At 33.7% G+C, this 19,962-nt stretch overlaps 1 protein-coding gene across 1 annotated transcript; it reads left to right on the top strand.

Annotated features, from left to right (window-relative positions):
* The first annotated feature begins 1,666 nt into the window (after positions 1–1,666).
* LOC120193693 lies at positions 1,667–18,260 on the top strand. Its single transcript, XM_039196133.1, has 2 exons — positions 1,667–1,678; positions 17,685–18,260. Exon 2 carries the CDS (start codon positions 17,690–17,692, stop codon positions 18,191–18,193), a length of 504 nt encoding a protein of 167 aa, XP_039052064.1. The 5' UTR covers positions 1,667–1,678; positions 17,685–17,689; the 3' UTR covers positions 18,194–18,260.
* Positions 18,261–19,962: the final 1,702 nt, after the last annotated feature.

Raw genomic sequence — 19,962 nt, 5'->3', positions numbered from 1 at the left:
AACTAGGAAAATATTTTCCAAGTTATTTAAGGAACCAGATGGAATGTTCTCAGTTTTTCCATCAAAGCTTTTAGAGGATTTGATGCCACCATCCATGCCTGATTCTGAGTATAGTTCAGCGAGTACTGACAGTGCTGAAGCTACCTAGTCGGGTAGTGATAAAGAGCTGATAGTTATTGATACAAAGTCATCTGAAACAGAGGACAAAATAAAGAGTGATTAGAATTAAGACGAGAATGAAAAAGAGGTTGAGTCAAAAAAAAGTCCACTAAAGTTCTTGCAGTGGCATCAAAAGATGATGAATGGAGGAAATAAAAAACTTGAGTAGCTAACAACTGAAAGACATAATCCCTGAAGGAGACAATGCTCCAACATAGTGAGCTACTGCATAGTTATTACGTATGAATGAGGACAAAGTTTTGAAGGATGCTACAGTTGTTAAGAAACATGAATTTGATATGGCAAAGGTTATAAGCAAGGTCATTGCTACTGTCGAGCAAAAAACTGTTGCGAGTCCACTTGAGAACACTTCTATTACACTGGCTCCCGTCACTAAGAAACCAGAATAAGTGAAACCAATGTTGGATGCTATAGAATCCAACACTCAAGTCTCTGATATTGTTGTGGCTAAAGCCACATCAACTTCAGCCAGTCAAAAAATGAAGAGTTCAGTGAAGGCTAAAACAACAGTGAAATTTCTCTATCCCAACATTCTCAGCCTCAGAAAGATCCCAAAGAAACCTACTTAGGGGAGTTATACTTCCATTTCTTATTTTTAGTTTATTGTTTTAGTTTTTACTTTGTGTTTTGGTTGTTGCATGCAATAGGGATAATGCACCCCTTATGTTTAGGGTGTGTTAGTTAAATATTGCATTTAGGAATATAGCTTTGAACATAGGAATTGAATTTGTAATGTCATAGGATAAATTTGTTGAAATCAATGAAGTTTTAAGGGAATTTTAGTGATGCCCGATGATGAAAACTATTTAGTATGAAAGCCATGGGGTTACTGTAGACTCTTATCGAAATTAAGATCCTTAGGAATAATTTTCACACTCTAGGTGTATGTATTCAACACTTAGATAATTTAGAAAATTTTAAGCTATAAAACTCTTATATTTATTAGATACTATAGCAATATTTTTTGTTAAAAAAATTTGAGAGAGCTTTAGGAAAAAAGTTGGGTAATGCTAGTAATAGATCCAACATAGTGTGAGAAATAAGATAGAAATCCAACATTGGTATAGGAATATTGTTCTAGCATTGAAAACCTTTAACAAAGTAGGTACAAAATTTTCTAACATTTCTAAATATTGATTATATACACCTAAATTGCACACATTACACTATGAGGATTATGATTTTGATTATATGAAATTGCATTCCCTAATTCAAGAATATAACTATGTTATACAACATTGGCTGAGGGGGTGAAAAAAGAAACTTACTTGCTTAGTTGATTTCATGAAGTTATTATGTGACATTATTGTTCGTGCATTTCATGTATTTTTGCTTGAGGGCAAGCAAACATCTAGGTTTGGGGGAGTGATGACTCTCCAAAAGAGTTATCTTTAGTAGTTTTTTTCACTTAAGTTTAATTTGAACTTGAGTATTTTTAGGAGCATATTTGTTTAATTTTACATATTTTGCATATTGAGAATTTAGTTGGTTGTATAGGGTTGAATTTGAATTTTATTAATATAAAATTGTTACACTGATGTTGTAGTATTGTAGGAGATGTTGAGTGGATGTTGCAGCAGCCGATGAATCACCAAACAGTTATGAGAACTTTTTGGAATGGGACAATTGGCTTGGACAGCTGTCAATGGGCTGAAAACCACCTGAAACGTGAAAGCATTCCATTAAAGGATGAAAATTTCCTTAAAACTATAAATGGGAGTACTTTGCAACCTAAAGGAGAAATTGGAAAAACATTTTAGAAAATAAAAATTCCACATTATTCTATCATATGCCATGGAAGCTTAAGCCCTATTCCAGGGACTATGCAACATAAGGAGAGTTCGTTGAGTAGCATCGGCAGTCAAAATATCACCATCTGAAGCTTACTACTGTTTGAGAGAGGGAGTGACTTTGGATGTTTTCAAAACTTTATGGTTATATTTTGGATTGATTACTTTATGTTTTGTTTTGCTTCTATTGTTATGTTTTATTTGCTTTATGATTACTACTAGAAATAGTAGTAATTAAACGTATGGTATTTTGATTAATTTTCTAGAAATAGAGTTGATTGATTTGTTGTGCACTTTTGATAGCATTGGTATTGTTGAGTAGCAATGTGTATGTTGAAAATCATATAACCAATTGTTTAGCTTTGTTAATTCTTTCAATCCTTTAATTAATAAAAGTTTATCAAAGTAGTTCAAAGGGTTTTAATCATTTCTAATTGTATAGAAGTAGTGTACTTTGTTTATTTAAATTATTATTTTCATAATAACGTTCCATACGATTCGATAACTAACTTAACGCTCTCTATGGTGATGTAGCATGACATGGTTTCTCATATTTTGATTTTAATTTTTATTTCACTTAAATAACTTCTTTTACATACCCATAATTTCCTTAAAGCCAAGACTCTAATGAAGAAAACTTTGCTCCATGTGGATACGATACTCGTAGCTCTTTGAGCCACCACTTATTACTTGGCATTGATGTATATTTTTCACTTAAGCTATAGCACTTACACAACATCAAGTATCAATACTCTATCCTCAGTATCGATACTCCCATGAGTATCGATACCAAAATAGCTTAATGGAATTTCTAAGTTTGCTTGGTATCGATACTACCTTGTGAGTATCAAAACTAACATAACGGTATCGATACTCCTTGGTTGAGTATTGATACTCCTCTTCTTAAACTCTCTATATCTTATGTTATCTAACGAACAATATAGGTATTGTTCTTCTAGTACCAATACTTGAACCCTAAACTACCCTATTTAAGCATGAATTTGACTCCCAAAACAACCCTAAAACCTTATTGAGATTCCTAAACATTCTTAATGCTTTATATATAAAATAAATGATCATAATAGGTCATTAAACATGATAAAACACCAATTAATTGAATATACCATGAAAGCTCAGTTATGCTTTTCAACACAAGGCTCTCTAGGTAGATGCATTCTAATGACTCACAAATGGTATGAAAGAGTTGTAAATGTGTTACCTTAGTTTCCTAGTTGCTGGAAACTCTCTCAAATAAACCAAGGGGAAATTTCTCTTTTCTTTTAGCCTTAAAGCTTTCTCCCACTTCTTTCACTAATCAAGGTCAAGGAAAATGAGTTTCTAACTCATCTAGAGACTCAAAAAGATTAGGAATATGATTTTGAACCTCTAAAAAGGGATCATGATTACTAAAGAAACTCAAAACCAAAAACTCACCTTAAACCCCTAGTTAGGCATTCTCATGACAAAAATTCATACTAGAAAGCATATATGAAGCTTGGAAGGTAGAGATTTTGTTTTTTACCTTAGAAATTCTAAAATGTGATTGAAAAACTAAAAGTCTCCACATTTTCACAAAAGTTGAAAGAGAATGATTTATGAGAACGGAGAAGATAGAGTAAGGGACAAGGAGAGCTAAAAATAAGAGGAAAAGATGGAGTGGGTAAACAAATTACATTTCTCTCATTAAAACCAATCATCCTTTATAAAACTTTACGGGTAAACTGAAAACTCTCCAAAAGAGTTATCATTTGATTTCTTTATAACTAGGTTTAGTTTGTATTTTAGCATCCTTAGGAGCATCTTAGGATCATATTTGATATAATCTTACATATTTTTTCTATCATGAAAATTAAGTATGTTACTTTGGGCTGATTTAGAATTTATTGTTGAAAATTGTTACATTGATGTTGCAGCATTGGTTGAAGCATACAGAATATACTGAATGGATGCTACAGTAATCGAAGAGTCACCAGGTGGTTATGGGAACATTCTGGATGGGACAGTTAGCAAGGGAAACTGTCAAAAGGATGGAATAACCTACAACATGGATGAATCTAATTTGATAAAGGTCCACTCCTCTAGGCTACAAATAGGAGTTCTTATTGAGCCAAAAATTCATTCCATTCTTCACCTCAAAAAAGATCTTCACATTTTATCTTTCTCAAGCCATGGTAGCCTAAGTCCCTCACTAGGGAGTGTTGTAGCATTTAGAAAGCTTCGTCAAGCAGCATCAACAGTCAAAGAGATCATCGTTCTAAGCTTTCTATTTACTTGAGATAAGGGAATAGCAAGTAGAACTGGGATTTTATATATGTTGTGGATGATATTTGGATTTTAAGTTTTTTTTTTTGCGATTTATGTTTTAATGCTATAATCATGTATTTCTACTCTTTAAAGCTACTGTTAGAAATATTAGTAACTTCAAACATGATGTATTAATATTATTTATAAATAGATAATGTTGATACTTCTTGTGATTTTGTCAGCATTGGTTTTGCTTAGAAGTGATCTTTTATGTTGAGAAGCATGATGTTAATCGTCTAACTTTGTTAATAATTTGATTAATCTAATTAATGATAGTTGATTTATGTTACTCTAATGTTTTTAATTAGTACTAGACACATGAGAATAGGATTTATTACATGATTGCCTTAAAAAATGCCACTTATTATCCTAATCTATTTGATAATTTTTCATAATGTTGTAGCACTGTCTGGTCTTTGATATTCTGATTTCTATATTTTGCTATCTAGTCTCTTAATTACCAACATATTTTTAATTGATAATTTAACTCTAGTTAAAATGCTTGCTCTTCGTAGGATTCGACACTCGTAGCTATCGAAAGCTATCACTTTTATTATTTGATACAATATGTGTACTTACATTAAATATTATAACATTATTCTAGCATCATAAAATAATAACTCTCCAAAAGAGTTATATTTTATGATCCTTTTTACCTAGGGTAAGTTTGAACTTTAGCATTATTAGGAGCATATTAGGATCATTTGTACATATTTTTTGCATTATTTGCATCATGGGAGTTTGTGAGGTGTTTTGGGCTGGTTTTGACCTTATTGTTGGAAAATGATACTCTGATATTGTAGAATTGCTTGAAGTTGTAGGTAATGTTGTGTAGAGGCAGCAACTATTGATGACTCACTATACGGTTAAGTGAATCTTCTGGAATAGACAGATGGAAGGGGCAGCTGTCAAATGATCAAAAATCATCTGAAACGTAGAGAAAACCCATTGGTTGAAGACGTACTCTTTAGCCTATAAATTGGAGAGATGTTTGTAACATTTCATCATCAGACTTTCTTCCTCCAATTATTTTTCTCCACTATCTGATCTTCATGATAACTTGAGTCCCTCGCCGAGGAGCGCTGTAGCAGCCTGAGAGCATTGTTGACTAGCATCAGCGGTCAAGGAGATTCATTTTCTACTCTTTCTCTTATTTAGAGATAGGAAAGTAGCAATTAGACTTGGTTGTACTTAATTTCTGAGGATGATATATTGGGTTATGAACTTAGTTGTTCGTGGATGCTTTTACTTATGTTATGTGTTGATCCACTCTTAAAGGTAGTTATAGAGATATAATTATCTTCATGGATATTTGTTGATGATGAGATAAAATCCATTAATAGATAAGTTATTTTTTCCCAACATTGGTTTACTGAGAAGCAAGTTAGCATGTGAGATATGTGTTGCTCAATATATAACATTGTTAATAGTTTAATTGATTAAGTCAATGAGAGTTTATTTATATCCTTTAAGTAATGTTAATCATTGTTAGATGTATGAACATTTAGTTCAATACATAAGCATAATAGAACAACCAAATATATTCCTATTTCATTCAATTCTTGACATATTGCTCTCGCTAATGCTGCAGCACTGCTTGGTATCTTTATAATTGAATTTTACCTTTAGACATTAAGCTTCTTTTAGCCTTTTCCAAATAAATATATTTTCATAAATCTTTTAGCATAATGCTCTCTGTGGGTTCGGCACTCGAAGCTATCTAAGCTTCCACTTTATTACTTGAATACGATATTGTATGCTTGCACTTTGCTGTAACATTATCTTAGCATCAAGTTTTTGACATTGTTGTTGGGGAGCATTGGTTTTGCATAAGAATTATTTCTTTTAATTACTTACTTTTTTTGTAGGTACCTATTTTATTCACTAGTTTTGTTGGTTTATGACCCATAGCGACAACGAACTTGAACCACTTGATCTTGAAATTAAAAGAACATTTTGTAGCCTTCGAAGATAAGCTAATCGTAATCAAGAAAATATGGTTGGATAAGGTAGAGGTAATAAAGCTTTACCGCCATTACCACATGTTTATAATGAAGAATTACAGGTTGACAATGCAGTTGAGCAGTAATTTTACAATATGGATGATCGCAGTCGTCTTATGGGAGGACATTATACCAACGCTAGATGATTTACATCTTGCCATTGTGTGACCAGCCATTCATGCTGCAAATTTTGAGCTGAAACTGGTAATGTTCAAATGTTACAATATGTGGGACAATATAGTGATTCATTCACTAAAGATCTTTGAGTGTATCTTCAAGCATTTTTTGAGGTGTGTAATTCTTTTGTTGAGCAATAAGTCCCTGAAAAAGCACTAAAGCTAAAAAAATTTTCCTTATTCGCTACAAGATAAAGCCAGAGCATGGTTGAATTCCTTGCCATCTGGTGCTATAGCATCTTGGAGTAAGTTAGCATAACAATTCTTGATGTAATTCAATCCTCCGAATATGAATGCAGATCTGCAAAATGATTTTACATATTTTAAGCAACTATAAGATGAGAATTCGTATGAGCATGGGAGAGATTCCAAGATTTGCTTGCAGAAATGTTCAATGCATGGATTCCCACATTGGATGCAAATGGAGATATTTTATAATGATATGAATATGCAAATACATATGGAGTAGATGCTTCTGTCAATGGAGCATTGATGGATAAGAAGTATAATAAGGCTTATAATAATCTAGAAAGAATAACTAAAAATGATTATCATTACCCCAATCTGAGAAACATGTTTAGCCAATGCAATACTGCAATAGTAGGTATTGATGATTTGAATATCATGGTTTCACAAATCACAACATTGATGAACATGGTGAAGAAGTTACAAAAGCTGAGATGTAAGTACGAAGTAAAGACAACAGATCTTCTCTCTTGTGTTTATTGATGATCACAACTATGAGGAATGCCCCCAAAATCTTAAGTCTGTCTACTATGTGAGGAACTACAATAGGAATGATAATTCATGTGGCAACACTTATAATGAAAAATATCGCAACCATCCCAATTTATCTTGGAGGAGTCAAAATGTTGTCAATCCATATTAGCAACATTACAATTAGCAACAAATGCCCCAGCTTCAGTTACATCAATAAGCTACCAATCTTACATATCTTGAAGCATTAATGAAGGAAAATATTTTCAAGTTAATCAGCATCATTAAAGGCTCTAGAGAGAATCAAGTTGGCCAATTGGAAAATGCCTTGAGTAGTAAACATCAAGGAACACTACTTAGTGACACTAAAAATCCAAAGCAACAAGGGAAGATTAATTGCAATGAGCATTGTTAGGACATTATAACCCAAAGTGGCCTCAACATTGGCAAGCTTGTTGAGGAACCTAAGAAGACGGATGATGAGAAGCAACATAAGGGCAAGAGCATGGGAGTGGATCTCAAAACGCCTACTGTTGATGTTACAGTAAGAGAGACTAGATAATGTAGCAATTTTGGACCATTTCTAGCATCAATGTTGACCACACTTTTGAATGTAGTTCCACCTCAAATGCCTATGCAAATAAATAAAGATATTCTCTATCGTTTCCTCAAAGATTCAAGAAAACAAAAAAAGGCCAATAATATCAAGCATTTATTGAGGCGCTCAAGCAACTAGCCATCAACATCCCATTGATTGATGCCTTGGAGAAAAACCTAAATTACATCAATTTTATGAAAGAATTTCTTTCTAAGAAGAGAAGATTTGGAGAATTTAAAACTGTCGCACTTATCGAAGGATGTAGTGTTATGGTTACAAGTTTATTGCCACCAAAACTCAAAGATCTAAGAAGTTTTACTATTCCTTCCATTATTGGTGAATAATGTTTAGGAAAAGCATTATGTGACTTAGGTTCCAACATTAACCTAATGTCATTGTCAATTTTTAAGAAATTTGGGAGTGGAGAAGCAATATTCACTACTTTCACATTGCAACTTGCTGATCAATCCATCGTGCATCCTAGTGACATTATCCTAGTGGATAAGTTTATTTTTCCAAAACATTTTATAATTTTGGATTGTGAAACTAAAAATGAAGTTTTCATCATACTTGGTCGACCTTTTTTGGCCTTGGCCGAGTGTTGATCAATGTTGAAAAAAGAAACTTATTATACGTTTGAATGATGAACACATTACTTGTAATGTCTTGAATAATGTTTCTTATATTGATGAAAGTGCTTAATGCTATTCGATTAAAATTATTGATATGTTCTCATAAAAGTATTAAAATGAATGCCACAACATGAACAATGCTACCAAAAATTTTGCGATGATTGAAGAGATAAATGCGAATGAAGAGGCTGAAGACAAATATATGTAATACTTTGAATCATTGGAATTTCTTGATTGACATATTCATGATCTTAAAACCTAAATTGAAGAGCCACACATATTATAATTGAATCCTTTGTGTGAAAATTGAAGTATGCATACCTTGGAGACAAAGAAACATTGCCAGCAATTGTTACAGCAAAACTTAAAGCGTCGTAGGAAGCCAAGCTGCTCGTTGTTCTGAAGCAGCACAAGCAAGCAATTGCTTGGAGCATTGTGGTTATTAAAGGAATCAATCTAGCTTTCTATATACATAAAATATTGTTGGATGACCCCAATAGTATCTCCATTGAACAATAAAAAGGTTAAATCTGATCATGAAAGAATTTGTTCGAAAAGACATCATTAAATGGCTAGATGCTAGAGTTATATACCTAATCATGACAATAATTAGGTAAGCCCTGTACAACGTGTTCCAAAGAAATATGACATTATTATGGTGACGAATGACAAGAATGAGTTAGTACTAACAAGGACCACTACTGGTTGGAGAATATATATGGAATATATAAAGCTTAATAAGGCTACAAGGAAATATCACATTTTGTTTCCATTTATAGATCAAATAATGGATCGTATTACCGATAAAACTTTCTATTATTTTTTAGATGGGTATAGTGTATAACTAAATATATATAGTCCCTAATTAGGAGAAAACTATTTTCACCTATCCATATGGAATATTTGCTTTTCGATAAATGTCATTTGGTTTGTGCAATGCTCCAGTAACATTCCAGCGATGTATGATGGTAATATTATGTAATATGGTTGAAGACTACTTGGAGGTATTCATGGATGATTTTTCTATTTTTGGGCAAGACTTTGATCATTGCCTCACTCATTTAGCTGCTTTACTGAAGCGATGTGAAGAAACCAATTTGGTTTGAATTAGGAGAAATGCCACTTTATGGTGACTGAGGGTATAATGCTCGACCATTTTATCTCCAACTGCGGCACTGAAGTAGACAAGGCTAAACTGGAAGTTATTGAGAAGCTGCCACCTCCTATTAATGTGAAATCATTTTGAAGTTTCTTAGGACATATTGGCTTTTATTGAAGATTCATCAAAGTTTTATCCCATATTGCCAAATCATTATGCTCATTGCTGGAGAAAAATAGGAAATTTATGGTTGATTGTGAAGTATTGAAATATTTTGAAACAATCAAGATGAAATTTATACATATCATTGGGAGGATCTGTACCTTTTCAAGCAATGCAATGATCAAATTCTAAGAAGATGTTTCCTTAAAAGTTAACAGCAAAGCATTTTGTATCATTGTTATAGTATACCTTATGGTAGTCTTTTTGGAGGAATGTTGACTACAGTAAAGGTCCTATAATGTGGTTACGATTGGTCATCACTGTTCAATGATACCAATGATTTTGTCAAGCAATGTAATCGATGCCAACAAATTGGTGGCATTTCTTGTCACAACGAAATGCCAATGTAACATATTTTAGAGATTGAACTATTTGATCTCTGGGGTTTAGATTTCATGGGACCATGTCCATTACCCCATACATTTATCAGTGATAAAGGTTCTCTGTTCATTGAAAAACAAGTGGATAGAGCATTGAATCGTTGTGAAGTAAAACATCGAATTACTACAAGATACCATACTTTCTAATCGTGAGATAAAAAAATCTTGAAAAGATTGTCAATCATTTACTAAAGGAATAGTCCCTACGTCTTGAGGAGGCATTATGGGCTTATAGGACAACGTATAAAACTCTGCTAGGCATGTCTTATTAATGCCTCGTGTATGGAAAAGCTTGCTATTACCCGTGGAGTTAGAGCATAAAGTCATGTGGGCTTTTAAGCAGATAAACTTTTGATTTGGATGTTGCTAAGGAGAAAAAGATAATGGACATCAGTGAATTAGAAGTGCTTTGGAACAATGCTTATGAGAGTGTTATGATTTACAAAGATAAGAGTAAAAAATAGCATGACAAACATATTTTGCCAAGGCAAATTAATGTTTGATAGCATGTCTTGTTATTCAACTCTAGTCTAAAGCTATTTCTTGGAAAGCTTAAATCTAGATGGTCTAGTTCATTTGAAGTCCTTTAAGTTTTTCCTTGTGGTGTTGTACTGATAAACAATTTGGTGGATGGAAGTACATTCAAAGTTAATGGGCAATGTTTGAAGCCTTATTGCCAATAACAAAGCCTTCATATTTCTTCTATCACACTAAGTGAACATTCTCATTATTAATCTCTTATAATATTTGATAAGTCATTTTTTTACATTACTTTAGTTTTATTTAGTACAATTGTTTTAAAATTTTATTGTTTTTTGTATAGGTCTTTGCTACAGTTCTTATTGATACTTCCTTGTTTTTCTTCTAAATTTGTTTCCCAACAATCTTTATGACTTTGTGTATCAAATGTTGCACACATTGTCGGCAGTATTGGACAACTGAAGGGGTAATTTTTTTAAGCGGTAAGAAGGTAAATGAGTTGTTTCCCAGTTTCTTCCTATTATAACATCATTTTCGACCTCCTCCAATCACCATCATTTATTTAAAATTTCCATCCTTATCTATTCCACTCATTTAAAATTTCCAATAAAAATTTTACTTTTTATCTCTTCCATATGCAACATTTAATAACCCTAAAAGCTCATTTACTTTACTCTTTTCACCTTCCCTTCATGTAACGCCCCAATTCTCGAGTTAGGAGTTCAGGCTAACTCTAGATAAAATTTAGCAAACCCAAGAAGCTTATGAGCCATTGTCAAAGAATTGTTTAGTTGGGCTTGGATTAAGCCCATTATGAAAAAAATGTATTTTGAATTAGGTTTATAATAGAAAAGACTAAAGATTCTATTTACCCCAAAAGTTTTGTAAAGGTAGATTCTCATTTAGTTGGTTTGTGTCATCCACGTTGGAATCATCCTCTCTATCTTTGTCTTCTTTCTCTCTTCAAAAATTTGTCATCGTCTCTTCTCTATCTTATGCAAAAGTGACAACATTGTAGGAAATGATTTCTAACTAAATCCAAGGATGTAAGAAAGGTAATCTCCACTACTAGAGCTTAATTTCTCACTCAGATTTCTTAAGGTTTGGCCATAGCGATGGAAAATGGGGGTTTAAGAGAGGTTTTGGGTTTTAGGATTCTTTAGTGCTCCCAATCCATTTTTGAGAATTATAAGGTATACGTACAACCTTCTTAAGCTCCTAGATGAGTTAATAATGCATTTTCTTGATTATTCTAGTAAGAGAAGTAGGTGAAAGCTCAAAGAGGAAGGACAAGGAGAATAAGATGATTGGGTGAATCTTGGGCTATTTCTCTAGCTTTTAGGTGTAAAGTAACACTTCTAACCTTATTTTACTACTTGTAAGTTAGCATGTGTAGTTTTTTGCTTGTTGTAGTTGTATGAGCCTTTGTGTGCACTCATGGGGTTTAAATTTATGAAAACAAGATTTTTAGTTATTCATATTAAAGTAATCAAGGAGAATAAGATGATTGGGTGAATCTTGGGCTATTTCTAGCTTTTAGGTGTAAAGTAACACTTCTAACCTTATTTTACTACTTGTAAGTTAGCATGTGTAGTTTTTTGCTTGTTGTAGTGTATGAGCCTTGTGTGCACTCATGGGGTTTAAATTTATGAAAACAAGATTTTTAGTTATTCATATTAAAGTAATGATTTTTCATGTTCCTTAAGTATGAAATAAGCTTTAAACATCATTTGGGGGCCTTGGGAAATTTTAGGAATGAATTAGAGGATTTTAAACGAGAAAAATAGGGTTTTTAGGTCGAGGGTATCGATACTGTTAGAACAATAACGATATTTCCCATCGATTGAGAGCAAAATTCAAAGGAATTGTGAGAGTAGTATCGATAACCCATCAAGGAGTATCGATACTGCTCAAGTGGTGTCGATACTCAAGGCCTAGTATCGATACTCAGTGCCTTAATCAAAAACATCGAAGCTAATTTTGGTATCGGTACTCAAAGAAGTATTGATATCAAGGGTAGAGTATCGATACTCCCCCATAAGGGTATCGATACTGGGGTATTTTTTAAAACATCGAAAGTAATTTTGGTATCAGTGCTCATGAGAGTATCGATATTGAGGGGGGTAAATATAGATACTCCCAGACGACTATTGATACCGAGTCTAATTTTCAAACATTGAAGGTAAATCCGATACTGATGCCTAAGGAAGCATCAATACCATAGGAAAGATGAGTATCGATACCCAATGAGGAGTATTGGTAACATCGTGATTGATTGGGTAATGAGACTAGTTTTAGATAGAGGAACGAAGTAAGGATTTTATCGAGAGGGGAAACTTTACAATAAGAATACAAGTGAAAACTTTAATAATTGTGTGGTGATATAAGGCCTTAATGAGGTAAGATTCCATAAGACTTGTGTCTTTGGTTGACACTTAGGAAATGATGAGGACACCTGAGTTACTTGAATGACAATTGTGTAGTAGATTGAGGATTATCTAGATATATCTAAACATGTAATGTGCGCTTGAAGGGCTAGTTGGATTGAGTGTCGATGCTAAGTGACTCGGCCATATCCCGAGTACTCTAGAGGAGAAAACTATTCAAGTAAGTTCCAATGCAATATGACCTGGACTCAACTCGAAGTAAAGGGGACACTGATGTTGTGTGAACCAGGTCTCGCCTAAGGTTTCCTAGTAAGCAAAGAGGGGTATTAGTTCCTTGATGCTAAGTGATCGCAAGCTACACTATGATGTTTACTTTGTTTGTTGTACTGATGTCTAAAAATATTTATAAACATACTTGTAGCATTCTCATGTATTGGATGCACATAGTATAGTATGATTATTTTTGTGGCACTGAGCTTGTGAAGCTCAACATAAGGAATGTGTTTTCGACGTCAGATTTCATATTTCAAACTCGATCCTTCATAAGAGTATGTCTCGAATATTGTAGAGGGCATGCACTATCATAGACCCTAGATATTCATTTAATTAAGTCATAAACTCTATTTTTGTAATTGAATATTTTGGAGACTATTTTGAGAGCTCCCCCATATTTTCAATACTTATATTTTTGTGTTCGTACTACTATTCTATGATGTTAATATTATGTTTAAATGTTAAAATGGTTAAACGTTTTCAAATAAATGGTTAGTCACTTAAGTGGTTCCATTTGACATTCTAATCATCCAGACTTCATGTCTGGTCGGATTAACACTTCAGTCGTTACTCCCAAAACCCTAAAAGCCTGCATTTTTTATTTCTTCATCTTTTCATTTTTCATCTTTCTTCCTCCACAAAATCCATTGATCGTGGCACCTAAGAAAAAGTTTGTTGCCAAGAGTTCTCGTCGACCACCGACCCCTCCGCCAAAAGATCACCATATTCAACCATTGGTCATTTTTATCGATAACCCAATGAGAATCATAGAGGCCAAGCATCAACAAATATACAATAAAGAGTTCTCTAATCACGAGTTTTGTTATGAGCAAGGCTTCAACTTATCTTTCGTAGATGACCTGCAAGCTTTTAATTATATCATCGACACCATGGCTATGTTTCATTGGGAAGCCTTCTGTACACATCCGGGTGATATTAATCAAGACCTTGTTTGGGAGTTTTATAACAACCTCACAGAAGAGAAGAAACCCTTAGCCTTTGTCCATGAGAAAATGTTGCATTGGTGGGTGAAGCCTATTAACACACTACTTGACATAAAATATGTTGAATGTGAACACATAACATTTGTCAAAAGATCTCACCACTGCTGAGTTGGAGCAATTTGGAATTGATGTATGTTTACCTGGTAAATCATGGGATAAATCAACAACCGAGGTGTGCACCATGAAGAGGTTAAGTCTTAATAAACTAGCGAGAGTATGGTTTACTTTCCTTTGAACTCGTTTAATGCCCCCAATGCACTATTTATCAATCACTAAGGATGGGTTTTACTTCTGCATTTTATTTTGGTGGACGTCATATTGATGTTGGAAAAATCATATCTACTGAACTATATGTTTGTGCTCAGAAAACTACGAGGTATTTATTTTTCCTTTCTCTAATCACTTCATTTTGCAAACAAGCACAAGTGCTTCTATTGTCTTCTGGTCAGATATTTACAAACTGTACTGATATCACCCCTTTATCTATCAAGAGTACATTGTCGAATGAAGGGTTGGACACATAACAACGTGATGAGGGCACAACTAAAGGCAATGTTGTTCCTGATGTTGCATAAACCACGATGTTGTATTGTACACCATTTAATCATCATATTTTCTACCTCCAATAATTTTTGTCCACTACTTTCGATCTTCATGATAACTTAAGTCCCTCGTCGAGAAGCACTGCAGTAGCCTAAGAGCATTGTCGACTAGCATCGGCGGTCAAGGGGATTCCTTTTCTACTCTTTCTCGTCATTAGAGATAGGGAAGTAGCAAATAGACTTAGTTGTACTTAATTTCTGAGGATGATATGTTGGGTTATGAACTTATCCATTTGTGAATGCTTTTACTTATGTTTTGTGTTTTGACATTATGTTATGTGTTGATACGCTTTTAAAGGTAGTTATAAAGATATAATTATCTTCATGGGTATTTGTTGATGATGTTTAGAGATAAAATTCATTAATAGATATGTTATCTTTGCCCGACATTGGTTTGTTGAGAAGCAAGTTAGCATGTGAGATATATGTTGTCCAATATCTAGCATTGTTAATAGTTTAATTGACTAAGTCAATGAGAGTTGATTTATATCCTTTAAATAATGTTAATAATTGTTAGATGCATGAACATTTAGTTCAAGACATAAGCATAATAGAAGCAACCAAGTATCTTCCTAGTCCATTCAATTATTGACATATTGCTCTCACTAAAGCTGCAACACTGTCTGGTATCTTTAGAATTGAATTTTACCTTTAGCCATTAAGCTTGCTTTTAGCCTTTTCAACTTAAATATATTTTTATAACTCTTTTAGCATAATGCTCTCTGTGGGTTCGACACTCGAAACTATCTAAGCTTCCACTTTATTATTTGAATACGATAATGTATGTTTGCACTTTGTTGTATCATTATCTTAGCATTATAAACTACTATTCCGGTCCCTCCAATCTTGGTCAAAGCCTAAGAATACCCTTGTTAATTCTAGTTGGGCTCAATCCCAACTCATGGGAAGCCTAATCTAACCCCAAACATTTTAAATGGATCTTGTAGCTTACTCTTAAGGCCCAATCGGGTTACCCGAAACTACTAACCCTGGATCTGGGGCATTACAAACTCAAAGAAAAGAGCACCACAAGTTCTAAGAGCCCAATTGGCAAGAGTATGAGCAATGATATTACAATCTTGGCTAACATATGAGATATGGAAATCAGGGTGAGCTTGGAAAAGGCGACGCACCTCTTGAAGATAAAAAGAAAGAGTGGAAATATCTTGAGTTGCCTAGTCATCTTAGTCACAAGAATAGTCGAATCGGTCTCAAAGTGGACAAACTCCCAACCTTGATCACAAGAAAGACGGATGGCAACAATTAAAGCATGAATCTCAATAAGACCAGCTTCACAGCAACCAACGAATGGTTGGGCTAGATAATAAAAAACGTTGCCATCATGATCTCTAGCAATAACACCAACAACAGAAGTTTGACGAGTGGCATCAAAGGCACCATCATAATTGATTTTGATCACTCCTGTATTGATTTTGTCCAACTACTAGAACCTGTAACAAAAGCAAGGTAATCTCTTTTTCAAACCATCAGGAATTGAAGAATAGTAATCTCCTCCAATAAACAATTAGTTGGTGTAGTGAATGGGACATTAGATCTTTTAAGTAACCAAGGTCAAGGTTCAAATTCTAATGTTTTGAATGAAACAAAATAAATTGGGAGGGTCATCCCATAACCATTGCTTATAATATATATTATCTCTTTGTCATCACTACACGTTTCTCTTTATCTTGTACTTTGTTTATTGCGTTCTCCTATATGAACTTTTTGGAGGCCTTGACAACATTAATATATTTTTCTTGCACAATTGGGCAATATTGTTGTTGGTGATTCATCAAGTTGTAGAGTTGTTTGGCAAAGAGTTGTGGCATTGATCCCTGGGGAAAAAGGTGAAATGTTGTATGATCACTCAAATATGATCCGAAGATAGTATATAAATAGATTCACACATATTTATGTACATATAAAGCTGTTCAAACTTAATTTACTCTAGAGAGAAGAAAGTTCTTTTTACTATTGGAACAACTTCTAAGTTTAATTATATACCCTCCATTACAGACGAGTATATGAAGATTGCATATGAAGACTGTTTCAACTATGTATTTATTTATTTATTTATACATGCATTGCATTTTATCTTTATTACTGTCGGAGGTCTTTCACGGAAGTTACTCTCAACCTGGCGTTGGGGGCACCCTACTACCCTACCTCTCCCTTATCCTATTGCATATGGGAATAGAGTTTTGTTGTTGTTGTATAACTATTAATAATGACGATAAAAATATTGGAATTGATCATTACATATGACAGTGGCAAGTTTTCTCCTAATCTTGCAATTCTACGAATAAAGCTCCAACATCTATGATTTTGCAAGTTTCATAAAGACGGTAAAATTTTAAACAAGGTATATCTCAGTGGAAAACAACTTAATCGAGTACAGCTTGATATGGTACAGAAATAAATGTATTGCCAGCTACCTATGAACACATGGCACATCCCCATTGGCAACCCTTCCAAACACCCACCACCGCTCATCCTGTTTATCCTCCCATAAATTTGTGCAATAAATTCCCCCAACTGCATCATAAATTCAATCCATGGGGGGTAGTTCGGCAGAATCTTAGCCTGCTCTCAGCTGTTGGTTCACCTAAGCAACTAAACATTATGGCTAAACCCAAACCCCAAATCCAGGCTTGAGTTGACTAACCATAACCAGACGATGCATGCCAATTTTAGGCAGTTGGCCATTTAGCATTGCTAGACTGGCATGATGGAAATATTTTGGTACCAGAAGGGTGAAAAAATAGCTCGACAACTATATAAGGACCCGGTACACTCGTCATTGACAGTAATCATCTTTGTGGACTAAAGTTTGAAAGCGAAGATGTCACTCGTGACCGAAGAGATAAAAGCCAGCGCATCGGAGATTTACCATGGGGACGAGATGTGCCAAGAGAAGTCCAAATTTCTGCTGGAGGAAATAGGGATGCCGAGGGGTCTCTTGCCTTTGAGAGACATAGAAGAATGCGGGTACGTGAAGGACACTGGGTTCGTGTGGCTGAAACAGAAGAAGAGTATCACCCACAAGTTCGAGAAGATCGGGAAGCTGGTGTCATACGCGACGGAGGTGACGGCGGTGGTGGAGAAGAACAAGATCAAGAAGCTGACAGGGGTGAAGACGAAGGAGCTGTTGGTGTGGATCACACTGAGTGATATCTACGTGGACGATCCGCCCACTGGGAAGATCACTTTCAAGACACCTTCAGGCCTTTTCAGGACTTTCCCAGTATCGGCTTTCGAGATCCATGGCGAAGTCGTTAAGGAGAAAAATAAAGAAGAAAAAGAAGTGAATGCTGCTTCTGCTGCCGCTGCTGTGGAAGAGGTCTAGAGACAGTGGCCTGCCCTCTTGTTTACGTTTTACATATCTATCAATATCATTTAGCAGCAATCAATAATAAACAAGAAGAAGAAGGTGATGTTTTCAATGAGAAGATGATGAGGGGGAGGGACTGCCTATGTTCCAGTTTCTTCTTTGTTCATGGTTTATTTTGTCCAGTCCAAACAAAATTATGTGCTCCATATTTCTGATGAATTATGATATTCAAGAAAGAAACGAAACTCATAATTTCAAAAACCATTATGTTTTCAGCTTCTTGTTTGGATTTTCAAAGTATGATTTTAACAATAAAATTCAAGATTTTAATATTTATTGTTGCAATAAACTACTTCTAACCGTCCTCTTAGCTTTAGGTTGAAATGGACACTCTATTTTGATGTTTGAACAACCTGCATTTAACAATTAATTTAAATGACATGAATCTTTATATTATTTTTATTTAAAAAATTTATTTTTTTAACAAAATAATTCATATCCAACATGTGAATATACTGTTTATATTGATTCCTATGCTCTCTAGGCTATCACAAACTTTAAATTTCACTGTTTATCACTAGCATGACAGATAAAATAACTTTTTTTAGCCTCATGTACTTGGAGTATTTTTAATTTGACCATTAATCTCCAAAAACAAATCACCAATGATCACTAATTAAACAATACACTTTTCAATCATTGATGTTTACAATCATTTAATGGTCAAAAGAGATAAAAATTGTAAATGTAAAGGACTAAAGAGATCTTTCATATTTTTAATCAGCTAGGTCAACAATTCACAGTAGAATTTGATCAGAAGTTAGTGGTATGACAGATTTTCAAATAAAAAAAGTGCTTAATACAAGAATAAGTGTGTAAATTATATCCCAAATTGATTTTTGGTGTTTATAGAGTTTTTTTGTTAAAAATAAGTGTATAACATTTTCTCCATTATACTTCTAGATGTCTATTGATATATTTTTATTTTATTTTTTTTTGAAAAATTAAATATGATTTTTTAATAAAAAAAATAAAAAATCAAACCCCCTTGTTATCTCCTTTCCCTCCTATCCCCACATCCGACAACAAAGGGTTATTACCAACTAGATTTTATTTAAAACAGGACAAGAAAATCAATGGTGGCGATCATGTAACACACAAACAGCTAGACCCATCGAAATCGACAAAAATAGCAAAGGAAAACCTAAAAAGCCGATGACCCTTCACGATAATTTCCACAGTGATCGGCACAGTTTTACAGTAGGTGTAAGACTGAGTTTTGGTCACAATGACAAGATGAAGATTCTGATGATGTCAATGATGATGACCGTAAACCGACAGTGAATGATTGGCGATGGAGGAAATAATTTTAAATTTTTTTAATTATAATATTAAATTTTTTAAAAATAAAAAAAAGGTAAATTACACCAATCATCATTGAACTTTACTCTCTCTCCCCTATTTCGCTCATCTTACTTTAAATTCGTTCAATTTTCTCACTGAATTTAATACAATTAACATTTTCTGTCTCTCAGTCATTAAATATTTAACGGGGTTAAAACGACGTCGTTTTAGAAAAATATTTTTTTACCAAAACAACGTAGTTTTGCATCTATATAACAACTCATTTATAACATCGTTTAGTGAGAAAATAGTTGATTGACCAAAAATACTAATAGTGTTAAATTCAGTGAGAAAATTGAACAGATTTAAAATAAAGTGATTAAAATATGAGAAAAAGTACAATTCAATGATGATTGGTGTAATTTACATATAAAAAATTT

This window comes from Hibiscus syriacus, unplaced genomic scaffold (genome assembly GCF_006381635.1).
Source record: "Hibiscus syriacus cultivar Baekdansim isolate YM2019G1 unplaced genomic scaffold, ASM638163v2 tig00004355_pilon, whole genome shotgun sequence".
In the NCBI taxonomy this organism is placed as follows: domain Eukaryota; kingdom Viridiplantae; phylum Streptophyta; class Magnoliopsida; order Malvales; family Malvaceae; genus Hibiscus; species Hibiscus syriacus.
Note: the sequence above shows the minus strand (reverse complement) of the source record. Positions and strands in the feature narration are given on the sequence as shown.

Coding starts and splice junctions, on each gene's coding strand:
- LOC120193693 (XM_039196133.1), top strand. CDS start 17,690: ATGTCACTCGTGACCGAAGAGATAAAAGCCAGCGCATCGGAGATTTAC.